The sequence below is a fragment of the Lactuca sativa genome, chromosome 3 (assembly GCF_002870075.4).
Source record: "Lactuca sativa cultivar Salinas chromosome 3, Lsat_Salinas_v11, whole genome shotgun sequence".
Taxonomy (NCBI): domain Eukaryota; kingdom Viridiplantae; phylum Streptophyta; class Magnoliopsida; order Asterales; family Asteraceae; genus Lactuca; species Lactuca sativa.
In genome coordinates, this window is record NC_056625.2 from 163428433 (window position 1) to 163443096 (window position 14664).

A 14664-nucleotide genomic window follows, 5' to 3' on the forward strand; every position below is an offset into this window, starting at 1 on the left:
CAGTAAGGTTCTCGATGATTTGGTCCATGGGATAGAAGTCTCTTTCCAAATCCCTAGTACGTGCATCAATGGCTTCTGCAACAACGTTGAGATCCCGAACTCGATCTGCCATTTCCCTATTCTAGTCCCCCAGGTTCGTGATTTGCTAGACCATGATAGGGAGGGCTCTGTCAGCCGGTCCCCCATGACTGAGGTTGTAGTAACCCCGTTGATCGCCAAATAGAAATCGTTGTCATTGTTGATGGCTCCACCTCTCGATCATTGTTTCCCAATGGGGCTCAGGCTTGTTGTAGCCAAAACGGTTCGTAGGCACCCTGGCGATGTAAGGAGAGTTGATGATTTCTAGTTCCTCCTTCGGCTCCTCCTCTTCTTCTTCTTCCTCCAATTCTTTTTCGAGTTCTTCTTCGTCAATTTCTTCTTCCTCTTCAGGTTCTTCTTCTTCTTCGGCCTCTTTGGGGTCTTCCTCGGGTTCCTCCTCGAATACTTCCTTGGGATCCTCTTCCGGTTCTGATTCTATCCAACCACCGTTTTCTTGGTTCGGAAAGTAGGGATCTCCTGGTAAATGAAATCTTGCCATGACGTCTGTACGAGAATAGGGTTGTAAGAGGCACATAATGAATCTAGAAATATTGTGCTTTAGTGCATAAAATGCTCCTATAGTATTTTAAATGTTTTGTTTGATTCTCAGATAAATTCTTGTATGGGAGTTGGTAGGTTGATAGACTTGTTGTCCACTATGACTATCCCCCAGCATATACTAGTCACTTCTCGGATAAATATTGTTGATCAGGCTATATTCCTCCCAGACTTGATTGCATGTCCCAAGGCATAATTATAGTGCAAAACTCCTCTATTTTTATCTTTCGCATTTTCCTTAGACGTGACACTATACCGACATGCATGTATGTACTTATACTTTTCATAAGAATAACATTTTATTTTTAAAAGTATAATTGTAGGGAAAACATTTAGTCAAAGAATCTTAGTCCCTTTGTGTTTATAGTTTGTATATCTTATATGGTTTGATATACTATGTTCACTATAAACAATGCTTTTATACCAATCTGTCACACCCCTAAACCAAGGATGGCGGAAACGTCCGGGGGTGGGAATGACTTCATGTACAGTATCATAACAACGAGTATAATCGTGACCAAAGCAAACACAACCATCATAAATATAATTGAAAAAGTTACACCATTGTATTAATTACATGTTTCAAAATCAATTACATTATGATGTCAAAAGGTATTAATTGATGTCTTTGCGTCCCATCCTCAAAAGCAATTGGTTACATGTTTCACTGGTTTCCTGAGAATACAAGTAGTTTTGAAAGAGTGTCAACAATTAAGTTGGTGAGTTCATAAGCTTTTGAATGTAGTGTTTGAGAATCTTTGATTGTAAATGTAACGTATACTCAAGATAATTCCGATATTTTCTTTATAAAATGTTATGTACTCTTAAATCCCAAGACCGAATGTATGAGTGTGTTTTGTAATTGTAACAAAGTATGCAGTTTGCGATAGATAAAACCCCTTTTTAAAATAGAATCTTCCGTAAACTTTAAGTGTTGTTAACTCTCTATGTGAGTCACTATAACCATACTACAACTGGATGACCTGATACAATGTTCTTCAGACGTTAGAAATGTTATGACATTTTTCACCCGTAGACCTGCAGGTCCCACTGTAGCTTGCAGCAAAGTGCGGGGTGTCAAACTCAATATAGATCTATATACAATTATGACGCTCTCCCTACAAGAGACTCTGGTTATAACATACAGGAATTTTAACCCTTATACTAAGAGTACAATTGAAGAATTTTCTCACAACTTACTTTAACAAGTTTACATGTGGTTCGAATGTAAAGCCTTTTCTGTGGTGGGAGTAACTCCCCTTTTTATGTAGAATGTTTGTAATGTAGAATCCATAAACTATACCTATTATAGTTTATTGCACATGTTTGTATTGAATGAAAACCTTAATCATCAATGACTAATTTCTGTTTATAATGATAAACTAACGAGAAATACATTCAACATTTAGAAACTTATTGTTATGCACCTTGCTCAACATGTTATAAGGTGAAGGTTAATATTGTAAGTTGTTTAATTAACTTTTAACTTTTCTGCACTGTTTTAGTAAATTCACAGAAACATCATACGAAGTCGAAAATTGAATCCGTAAACTCTGAGAGTTTATAAAATGTATCTAGTTTATTCATAATTTTTATTATGATTTTTAGAAGTCTCTAACTTGTATGAAAATGCTCATATTCATAGAATGGTCCGAATTTGTTTCTGAAATGATAGGCAGTTTTGTAAAAATCACCATAAATTGTAGAAAAATTGTATGGACATGTGCAAGTAGTCATTAGAAAGGCATAAACATGAACTACTTGCATATTAAACAGTTTTGAAAGATATTAATTTTAGGATGGCCAAAACAGTCCGTGAATAGGACTCAACTTTTCTTTGAAAAGCTGAAGTATGAGTTTGAGTGATGTTAAGGTGATTTAACTTGTATCCCCCCCCCCCCTAAAACATGAAGAAAACATGAAAATGTGGGGGTATGAACTCACCTTGATTGATTTTCTGATATGAATGTAGAAGAAGAGAGGTTTCCAAGTCAAGAATACTTGGGAGGTGCTTGAAGATTTGAAGATTCTAGGCACAAATATGACGATATTTGTGTAAGAGATCTATGCTTTGAGTGAAGAAGTGTAGAGTATTCAAGTTTAGGATGAAGATACTTACCGAAACTAGAGGAGAGTGCTCAAGAACAGCCTTGAAATCTCGAGTTTAGAGAGAGAAAGTGAGAGAGAAATGAGTTTGTTTTTGGTAAGAAGAATGAATATTTTGGGAGGAGAGATAAGGATTTTCCAGCCTTTGATAAGGTAATATGCTAGAGAAGAGTGTGAGAGGACAAATAGTTGACCAGATAGAGATGAATAGTGACTGGAGGTTGTCATAGGGTGGGTATGGGAGGTAGCTTGTGTCATTACTTTATGGGGAAGTCAACACTCAAAACCAATATCTTGCACAAAAGATATTATTCTTAGATAAAGGTTTCCCTCAAAATGTGATTAAAATATGCATATATAAGGTCTTATATGTCAAAATATAAGTTTGGGTGAAAATCCCACGTTAAAATCATGAAAAACGAGCTTAAAACGCGAAACTACTCGAAAACCGGGATCAAGAGGCGAACCTGCGAAGTTTTGAGGGTCATAACCGAGGGTTCGGTCCAAGAAGCTTGAGACCCAAAGGTAGGTGGGCCGAAAGTGATCTTCGGACCGAAGGGTGATTCAGGGCCGAAGGTTGATCCGGACCGAAAGTGAGTTCGGTTCTTAAGAGCGATTTTGGTCCTAGGCAGGTTCGGTCCTAATTGTAGGTTTCGGTCCTTATAGGGAGGCTTCAGTTCTAAGAGTGGTTTCGGCCCTACATGGATGTTTTTCGAGAAATCTTCCCGTTTCGAGCGGTTTTTGACTAAATTAAGGGTCAGGATGCCCCGAGTGATTATAAAAAGTTGAAAGAGATTTGGGAGAGAGAGAGAGAGAGAGAGAGAGAGAGAGTAAGAGAGATTTAGAGAGACTTTGTTTGCGACCTTTGTGAGTGTTTAGCCTCGAAATGCACATGAAGACTCAACGTGATACTTTTCATTAAGATAGTGAGTTGTACAATAGTAAGCATAATGTAAACCCTACTATGTAAGGGTTAGTTGAGTTGACCGGTTTGACTTGTTGAGTTTATTTGACTTTGACTTGACCAGAAATTGACGGTTGTCACAATAAGCAAAAAATATGCGAGCTGATTCCAGTTTTTCTATAGGAGCAAATGTTTCGTCATAATCAATTCCTTCTTCTTAAAAATATTCTTTGACTACAACACATGCTTTATTCTGAATCACATTACCTTCTTTGTCCATTTTTTACGAAATACACACTTTAAACCAACAAATGATGCATTATGTGGAGTTAGAATTATTCTCCAAACCTTATTGTGCTCAAATTCATTTAGTTCGTCTTGCATAGCATTTACCCAATCTACATGATCAAAGGCTATTTTAACAGTTTGATTTTAGAGACAAAAGAATTAAATATGCAAAATTCTTGATTGGAATTTAAAGATGCTTGTTTCGCTTTCTGTTGTGAATGAGTCAAAACTCTTGAAAAAGTATGGATGATCTCGAGTCCATTTTGTCAAAGGTGGAAATCTTAGATCATATTCAGGATTTAATTCAGCATTGATTTCTTCCACATCTGATTGTGCATCAGTTTCAATTTTTGAAATTACTTCTTCTTGAAAATTTAGAATTGAAATCTCCCCATAGACATTTGGATTTGAACTCTCTGTTGGATTAGTGTCTAATTCCATAACTATTTTGGTATGTACTTGACCTGATTGTGAGCATGGTCCTTTTGGGTTGTCTTCACACTGGTGACTAGACAGGATGAATGTTGAGGAGAGAGGCTGGTTTATTGTTAAGAATAATAAATTGGGGTATAAATATGATTTGTTAATATATTATATGAATAATATATTAATTTGGAATCATATTATTAATTAGCATTTAATCAGAAATTAATTAGGAATTAATTTCGGGTTTAAAGGAATTAATTAAAAGTAGAGGGGCTGTTTTGTAATTATTTGATGGTTGAGACTTTGGGCTATTGGATCACCTTTATTAAGGCTTGAACGAAAATCCTAGAAGGATCTAGGAGTTTTCCTCCAAGGGATTAAGGAAAGGAGTCCATGGACTTACTTAGGCCCTAAGCTAAGGGATTAGGGTTTCCACCTTGAAACCCTAGCTAGCCTCAAGAATAATTAGCACCCTAAGGCACTAGAATTCGACCACCCCTTGGGAAAACCCTACTAGGGCCAACTTTTGGGGCTTAGTACCTTTCCTCCTCTCTCTCATATTCATCCTCTCACTCAAAGTGTGTTTGTGAGCCATTAGAGGTACTGCACTTGTGGTACTGGCTTTCAAGAGCAAAGAAAACTCAAGGAATTAGTTGTTATTACTATATAACAACAAAAGGTATGTATTCTATTCTCCTATGTCAATTTCGAAAATAATAGATGCATGCTAGGTTTCCTTTTGTGTTCATAATGTTGTATGACTAATAGTGAAAACATAGATCCGTATCTAGGGTTGCATGTACACATAGTATTGTTTGTATTAAACCCATCAATGGTATCAGAGCCATTGGTTTTTGTTTTCAATTAGATTTAATACAAATGTTTGAATTTGACAAATTAGGGTTTATGGCTAGTAAACCCTAGGGCTTGTATTTTCGAAATTAGGGTTACAAAACCCTAGTTTTCGAATTGTATTAGGGTTTCCCAAACCATTTTCCTTAGCCACCAAGATTTCGAAATTAGGGTTGTCTAACCCTTGGATTTCGAAATTTGCCTTGTCCCCATGATAAGATTCCCAAATTTTAGGGATTTGGATAATGCCATAACTTGTAATTATCTCTTAATTGTTTAAATAGATAATTAAAGATCTTTCGAATTATCCCATCTAAATTTTCGAATTTTAGGGGATTTAAAGGATTAAGTTAAATTAATTGTTTAATTTAATAGATAATCCCTCAAGATTTGATAATTCAAATTAATTGTTTGATTTTGAGATAATTATTAAATCAAAGTTTTAATATTTAAAATTTTAAATTAAAAGGTTTTAAATTTTAGAAATTTTAAATTTGATTAAACCCTACTTTTTGAAAAGTTCAAATTACACCCCTTATGGTTTTATTAAATTAATTAAGTGTATAATTAAAAGAGAGTTAATAAATCCATATTGATATGGTTTACATTTAATTAAATTAAAAGTATAATTTGTTAAATTAGACCACCTAGTATTTTAAAAATGTAAAATACACCCTTATACTATATATAACATTAAAGGTCTAATATTATATAACTATAAATTAAACTGCTAGTCTTACCGTTAGTAGGCCTCATTCACAAAGCCGATCTACAAAGGGGTTATAAGGTTATTGTCACACCCCGCTAAAGCGGAAACACGATGCGTGGCAGTATAAAGGGTTTCATAGCAAAAGTTAAAAGACAACACCAACCATAGTATTAAAAATCATTACAAATTTACAATGAGTTTGAACAACTTTTAAAAGAAATTACAATGAAAATTGGAATACAACACATGCAAATGTTCCTAACAGCGAAGTGTCCATAAGTGCCACTTACTCGATGATTCCTGAAAAAGCATGTAAAACGAGCGTCAACTATAAAAATAGTTGGTGAGTACTCACAGATAAAAAAAAATAATAATATTGGTTTCATGAATCGAAATCAAAGCTTTGATAAAAGTTTCTATAAATAGAAATATATTGCAAAAAAGAGTATTAAGTTTGCATAAACAAAGTTCGTTGTTGTAATGAGAAACAAAGTTCATTCCTATAATTAATAAACAAATTTATTGCCATAATAAATAACAAGTTTGTATGTGTATGAGCAAATAATGAGTTCCCAACCAAACCTATGACTGATGCCCTATCAAGATCTATGCTTATTGTTCCATAGATTATATGGTATCATGCACTCAAGCAATCGGGCGAGTGAGGAGTTGTCAATTCCTAATAGCGCTATCCATAATGACCATTGACTCTAAGAGATAATGGTTGGAGTAAAGTGTAAAGGGAAGGGACTTAAGACGATAAATTCTCATGTTTCGTGTTGCATAGACATACATAGAGAAATATAGCAATAAAATAGCAATCGAGTTTGATACAAATCAATTTAAATACAACGAACAAATAATAGTTTTTCGGAAATGCTTTTCCACCCCAAAACAAAAAAAAAAAAACAAATATCGGGGGAGTCGTCAATACTCACAATATACAAAATATAGTAATCAAGTTTATACGAGTCAACTAAATATAACGAACATAAATAGTTTAGGACATGCTTTTCCACCCCAAAACATAAAAACCGAAAATAAGGGAGTGCGTGAATACTCACAATATGCATTGAGATGATGCAAATGGTTCCTTCAACTATGATCCACTTGTACCACTATCGATTCCTACACGATGTTACACACTAATGAGTCTCTAATAGAAAGTTAACACTAGTATATTTGTTACTACAATAGAATTATGCCAATATTGTGTCAAAATTTAATATTGATAAGTTACAAACATTTTTCTGAAATGGTGAAGTTTTATAACTCATGTGATTAGGAAAATTTCGGGTATTAATTTTCTAGATTTTTGTAATATCAATTGAGGGTGTTTCAACACATTTAAATGTGTTTTAAGCTTTTAAAAAGCCAAAATATTATCAAATAGTTTCCAAAAACTCTCAAACTTTGCATTTTCATTCTAAACACAGTAGAGGTCTTCCATAAATTTTCCTTTGAATTTTTGATATGATTAACTATTTTTCCAAAATTTTAAGTCTTCATAACAATATAAATTCATGAAAAAAAGCATCCAAATGATAAAAATTCCCTAACTTTTTATGATACTGCCATTAGACATACTTAAGGTGGGAAAAATATTAAAATAGATTTCTAAACTGTTTAACCCAATTTTATGATTTTTGTGCATTTATTCTAATAAAAATTTAAATAAATAGAAAAAGTTTTCAAAACTTCCCAAACTTTTTTTATATTACTGTTATTAAACATTATTAAGCTGGAAAATATAAAAATGGATTTCTAAACTGTTTAACCCGATTTTATAATTTTTGTTAATTTCTTTTAATAAAAATTGAAATAAATAGAAAACTATTTCCAAAATTACCCAAACTTTTTTTAACACTGTTATTCTATATTTAAAACCTGTGAAAAATAGAAAATATATTTTTCAATTAGTCTTTCTAATTTTATTTGTTTTATCCTCTTAAATAATCATTAATTGGAGAATAATTATTAAACAGTTAAAGTAAATTACCAAAAAAAATTTAAACTTTATTTACAGTGTAAATAATATAAGAAAACTCCCAATGGTGATTTTTATATAGTGTAATCCGATTTTGTGGATTTAAGTGTATTTAACATTATAAAATAGAAGAAAAATAGCATACTAAATAGAAATATCATCCAAATTTTTATTTGGAGTTCTCATATATTATAAGGTCGTCTGGTAAATTTGCATGAATTTTGGATGGGTATAAATACTTTTCCCATTATTAGTCCATTATAATACAAAAATAGGGGAAAACTAGGAATGCATTATGAAAAATTCGGAAAAATATGTTTCTGAGTACTCCACATTAAGTAGGGTCTGTGAAAAATCTTATATAGCCTTTTCACATTCCTTAAAGTGGTTTTATGATTTATTTGCATTAAACAAAAAGAAAAATCAAAACCATAGCAAACTGGAACAAAAACCGATGAAACTCACTGAGATGTCATCATTTACCTTAGGGGTCAACCATGAGTTTACCTAGGATTTGTAGACCACGTATTTTATATGAATTATTTCCCTAATTTATTGCAATAAATATAATAATTCGAGAAAACTGAATTATTTTCCGAAAATTTGTAGAGCATCTCATTTTGTTGGTGGAGTACACGGAAAATTCGGATTTGATCAGAAAACTTGTTTTAGATATTTATTTGTGAATAAATCCTTTATAAACTCATTTGAAAGCTTTTTAACAACATACTTTGATGATCAAGCCTCTAAGCTTGAAGATCATCACATGCATGTTGGTTTTTGGGTTAAATACTACCTCCAACATCATAAAAATCATAGTTGTGAACATATGATTCATAATCCACCCATAGAATGGTGTAGAAGAAGAAGAAGAAGAAAGTGCAAGAAAACATAAAGTTATGAAAGGAAAAAGTGAAGGGAGAATGATGGTTTTGTGATTACCTCAAGAACAACACTTGATGATGAAAGTTTTGAGTGTTATGAGGTTATGTTTTCTGGAAAATTTCGTGGTTTAGAGGGTGGAGAAAGGAGAGAATGAAGTTGGTAATTGAGAGTGTGAGAGAGTGAAGTGTGAAAGAGAAGGAAGAGTGTAAGAGTTGTTTAAATGATTTCTGCTTTGGAAAGAGATATAGTGGGAGTGAGAGAATGAATTTAAGGGGATGAAATAGAGTTTACCTCTCTTCTATTTTTATAAAGTTCATATATTTTATAAAATTATAATTTTTTTATAAAATATTCACCTTAACCTATATATCATTCATAAAACCTTGATTTTTGCCTTATAAATTAAGGTTAATTGGTAATGACCTAAAATTTATTTCCTTGGTTATATTTTTCTAATTTTAATTATTTTTACTTGATATTTTAAGGTTCATGAGTATTTTAATTGAATTTTAGAGGTCAAATTTTATAAATGTAGGTTTTTAGGGCTTTTTTGAGATTTAATAAATATTTGGATATCAAAATCAATAAAATCTTTGAGACTTCAATTTATCATATGGTATTATAACACTTTTATAGTTATAAATAATTTTTGTAACTTATTTTATCGGTTTATTGGCATTCTATGTAGTGATTCCGATATTCAAGCGAAATTGAGGAATCAAGTATACTAGTCCTAGTTTTCAACTCTGACTTAAGTTTCTATGAGACTTTGACCTAATTTCTACTACTAGGTCAAGTGCATGGTGTGTGTGTATATGATTCATGAAAAGGCGTTCGAGTCAAAGAGCGACCTAAATATGGATAGCCACTACAGTTAAGTAGTTGTAGAATTCACATATCAATGTGAAATCTAAGTACACTATCCATTGTTTCTAATTGTTTCCAAGTTTCTATTAGGTTATAACTTAGCTTATAGTTACTAAGTCTAGTATGTGTCATGCCTACACGTGCAACTAAGTTTATCAAATCTAGAACTGAATCAAATTTTGACGGTTGTCACAGTTATGGCCTATAAAATGGTCGTTTAATGGGTGTCCACTCTCACCCACCGCTTCCTTGATTGGTGGAGGGTGGTTAGCCGAACAGGTAGGATAGGGAAAACCCTTTCCATTAAAAGTATAATGAAGTATAAAGTAACTAAATGTTTTTACAAAATTCCCAATCCTAGTTACTTTAGGTAAAAGTGAATTGATGCAATTCCATGAAATTACACTTTGTACCCTTGCGAAGACGTTAATGGAGCGTGTGTGGTTAACCGGTAAACTAAATGGTTCTAAGAAAATGTAGCACAGGGTGACTCAATGTTTGTCATAGTTTGGTGGAGCGTGTGTGGTTAACCAGCACATCGAATAGGTGACTATAACATTGGGGGCACCATGTAAGTTTGCATGGTTATTCACACCCTGTTTTGTGATCCTCGGCATCCCAGTCACAAATCGAGGGGCATATCGAGATTTAAACATGCCATTGAAAACTTCAATGAATCTCAAAGGATCTAGGAGTTTTTCAATACATTTAAAACCTAATCTCTTTCATTTTTCATGGTGGAAAATTAGTGAATCGTCATTCACTTACCTTCAAATGTTCTGCATTTGGGTTACGACACCCCTCTCCCAAGTTGTAGAGTATTGTGTTGGGTTATGGCATTTGGGTGATTTATTAAGGACTCAATCAATCAACTAACTTGATTTTTCTCCCATTTTGTAGATGTCTGAATCTAACCGTGGTCTTCCCGAATCCCATGGAATAGGTTTTCCTGCTCAAAGTGAAAGTTTGTTACACAATGAAGGTGAAAGATCAATCCCTGCATTGTGGACTAGCTTGGTTTCACTTCCTCCACCTCCTCTTATTGTTCTCCCAAACCCACAAGTCGAAGAATTAAAAAGTTCAAAATCACTCAAGCCCTGTTGGCAATGAAACATGAAGATGGAAAATCCGTGTGTGCTCACGTCCTAGGGATGAAATCACACATCGATAGGTTGACAATGTTGGGTGAATCTTTCCCAAAGAAGTTGGTTGTAGACTGGGTTCTTCAGTCACTCCCTAAATCATATGATAAGTTCGTAAGAGAGTATTATATGATGGATCTTGACGTGACCCTGATTGACCTAACTTAAATGATTATTGCTGCTGAATCAGAAATGATTTGGGAAAGTAATGGAGCATATTGGTCTGGTAATTCAACCAACCATGCTTCAGTTGTCGCTCTAGGAGAAGCCACGTGTTTCTGCTGCCAAGAGAAGAGGTGTTGGATACGAAGCTGCCCAGAGGTCCTAAAGAATTTAAGAGATGGGAGAGTCAAGAAGTATGGCTCTACTTCAGCTAATATCCACTATTTATCTCCATTAAGTTCCTATTCATTGATTCTTAATACATAATGTGATAAGATTACATTTGAATGTTTTGAAGGATCATAGAAAAGAGAGGAAGCTTGATGGAAGAGCAAGATGAGTCTGATCACGAAGAAATGGATCACAATCGCATGGATTCGAAGATCAGATTTTGAGCTTAGAAAGTTATGATAGAGTTGTTAGGAATATTTGATTACATAGTTTTTCAGTTGATTTTGCATTGTAAGGACATGTTCTCCACTACTTTTATGAATAAAATAAATTTTGATTTGTCTTATATATATATATATATATATATATATATATATATATATATATATATATATATATATATATATATCCTTGCAATGAAATCATTGTGAAAAATTGATGTTTCTGTATTTCTATAAATGGATGTGATTCTTAGTTATGTTATTTATGGTAGTGTCAAAAAAAATTTAGGTATGGAAAGATTCCTATCACCCAAGTTTCAATTGGAAAGAAACTTGGAATCATATGATTAGAGTCATGTGATGTATGGAAATCTTGGTACTTAGGAAATTAAGACTAATTCCGCGATCACACAAGTATGTGAGTCAAGTGAAGGACTAAAGGACTAGAACACAATGTTGTGCACCAGTCAAGCCCACCACAGATATCAATGAGACTATTCGTTATGATTTACCAAAAGGTATAGTAAATGTGATTATACTTACAAGATTAAGTGTAATTCTGAATCATTGAAAGGTTTCAATGAATGGCAGAACGAATAAGAAGAATCAATGAAGGCAGAAAGATAAAATTTTCTCCAATCTAAGAAGAAGGGAGAGTACTCTTATATCAGTTTTATGATCGTCTTAATGATTAAGAACCATATCACAATTGATCCTCTAAAGGACATCTTAGTGCACTAGTATAGCTAAGAGGAGGAATCGGATATTGTTGAAATGGTTAAATCAAAAGGATAAGTCATACTTCATTCCAAAATCAAATATTAGAATCGTACTCCAAGATTGTCAATTGAGTGACACACACTCATTTAATGTGAAGTAGAAAATTGTTTTTCTTACTCTTGCACGTTTGAAATTGGTAAGTTGTGATGTCTTGGAGAAGACAAGGACCAACTAAGACCAAATGTGTGTAATGTTTTGTCTTGATATAGACACACACTAACTCTTGGATATTTGTTTATCAAGAAATGTTTCTTGATAAGAGAATCTAATAAGTCAAGAGGTCAGTGGGAGTCTGAAGACCTTGAAAATATTCAAGAACTAATCAAGAATAAACCTACTAAACACTAGCACACGACTTGAGGTTTGTAACCTATCGTGTTGACAAAGTTCTATTTCTGTGCCAATCCTGTTGATTGATTATGCATATGAGTTCTATGAATTCTAAATAGACTGCATAAAGCAAGCACCTTGTTCAATGAAAGTACTTTGACCGGCATAGGTGAGCTGCTAGATAACTTGGAAGCAATGGTGGGACCCTTGATGGCAAGAAATTAAGAATGAACAAGTTCTGTCCATAAGAGTTTGAATTTGTCACAAACATTATCTTTCGATTATGGTAATGGCAAATTCACATGGATAGGAACAAATACACCATAAAATCTAAGTTTCATAAGGTTTCTCTCCTTCATGAAAATGATTATGGGGAAACGCTTTCACTAAAGGAGATTTTAAGGAGATAGTGATTATGTAAATTGCATTCTCAAATTCGATTATGATTACGACATCCCTCTTCATAGTTCGAAGTATGAGATTTGGCAATTCGTCTGAACATTTGGGACTTAGTAAAATAAGTTCTGAATTAGTTTAGACACACATGTTAGTTGTCTAAGGAAATGTGTGTGATTTTGAGAAGCTTAAATAAAGGCTTATCGAAGCATATCGTATTAGAAACAATGAAGTTTGGAAGTCAATAAGTATTGTTTTCTAGAAGTTTAGCTAGTTTCTAAATACGTGTCAAAGCTAGTGGGAGCATAAATGTTATGCTGGAATGGATATAATCATCATGTTAGTGGGAGCATGATTATTATTTAAGTATTGCAAGTTGGCAATATTAGTTATATAAAAACAAAAGTTTCACTTTGCAAAGTTGCAGAGGTTGAAAAGTTGTTTTTGCTATAATTAAGCGAGAGAATGTTATACTTCGTTTCCAATCTAAAAGCTTAGATCGAAAAAATTTAATTGAGTTTAGTCAAGGATATATTTATTATTTGCATTCTCAAAGTTCGATTATGATTACGGCATCCCTCTTCATAGTTCAAATTTTGAGAACACGCCAAATAGAAATATTATGACAATACTATAGTAAGAAACTGGTAAAGTATCACGTTTTTCATTATGAATTGTATCTCATACGCTTTGGGTATAGGATCAATTGCATAAGCTGTAATATTCGACTGTTCTAAAATTTTGCAAATGCCTAGGGCATTTAGAGGGAAAAAGGAAATAGAACCGGTTTTGACTAAAACAATTAAACAACTACGAAGGACAATCTAAGGTTCGCCAAGGATTGGTCGTTTGTGGACAGTTGAAAGTATAGTCATAGATGGACCATATTGACATTATTATGAATAGATAAGATTCTATTTAGAATGAGTTTTCATATGGAAAATATGGAAATGTTTCCATATTGGGAGTTGGATATCGAGAATAAATGTCTAGATTAGAAACTTTTATGCAAGAAGGGTGTTCAAAGGAATGTAATTTAAATATGAGACTTCATGACTAAGGAATTGTCTTCTAACAATCTCCAATAGAGCATTTTGTAATTTCGTTGGCCGAGTCAAGGTGATTTTTGTGCCGTGACATTACGAAATGACCGTTGCATAAAATGTTAGAATCTAACATATTCTAGTAGTGGCGAGAGTTTTGTATTCTTACACTAATGGATTAGGAATTGTGAAATGAGGGTGATTGAAAATGTTATTCAATTATACTATTTCACAAAGTAAGGACCACAGGTAAACATAGTGTTCATGTTAAGAGCATGAGACAACTGTTGTTATAATTCAAGTAAGAAGTTGATTGCCCAAAACAACAAATAATGAGTAATCAATATAGTGATTAAATAAAATGTTTTATTTATACTCAAAGGTTTGAGGCCATATAGAATTAGTATCATTCTTGTGTTTCACTTTGCATGTTTTGACTTCCCTAATAATAAGATTATTCAAACCCTCCATAGTCGCTCATTCTTTGGAAGTAAGAATGAAAGAAGACTGTCATGAATCTGTCTGTAGATTGTCTAAAGTGTTTTAGACATAGCAAAAGTTTTTTGTAGGGTTCATGAGTGCTGCTATAAGATTAAAGTATTATAATAAACCCACGCTCACTTGGATCGCTTCATAGATTTTATCACGAGTGATTGGTGAGACGATAGTATCTTATATTCTTGAAACCGAGATGTGTGAGTTGTATCTTGTGAGTCGGTTACACATTGATAATATGTAAACGCACCAGTAACTTGGTGT

At 33.2% G+C, this 14664-nt stretch overlaps 1 protein-coding gene across 1 annotated transcript; it reads right to left on the reverse strand.

Moving 5' to 3' along the window:
- Nucleotides 1-232: 232 nt before the first annotated feature.
- LOC111913818 (uncharacterized) lies at nt 233-577 on the reverse strand. The gene has a single exon (XM_023909530.1). The coding sequence runs from the start codon at nt 575-577 to the stop codon at nt 233-235; it is 345 nt and encodes a 114-aa protein (XP_023765298.1).
- Nucleotides 578-14664: the final 14087 nt, after the last annotated feature.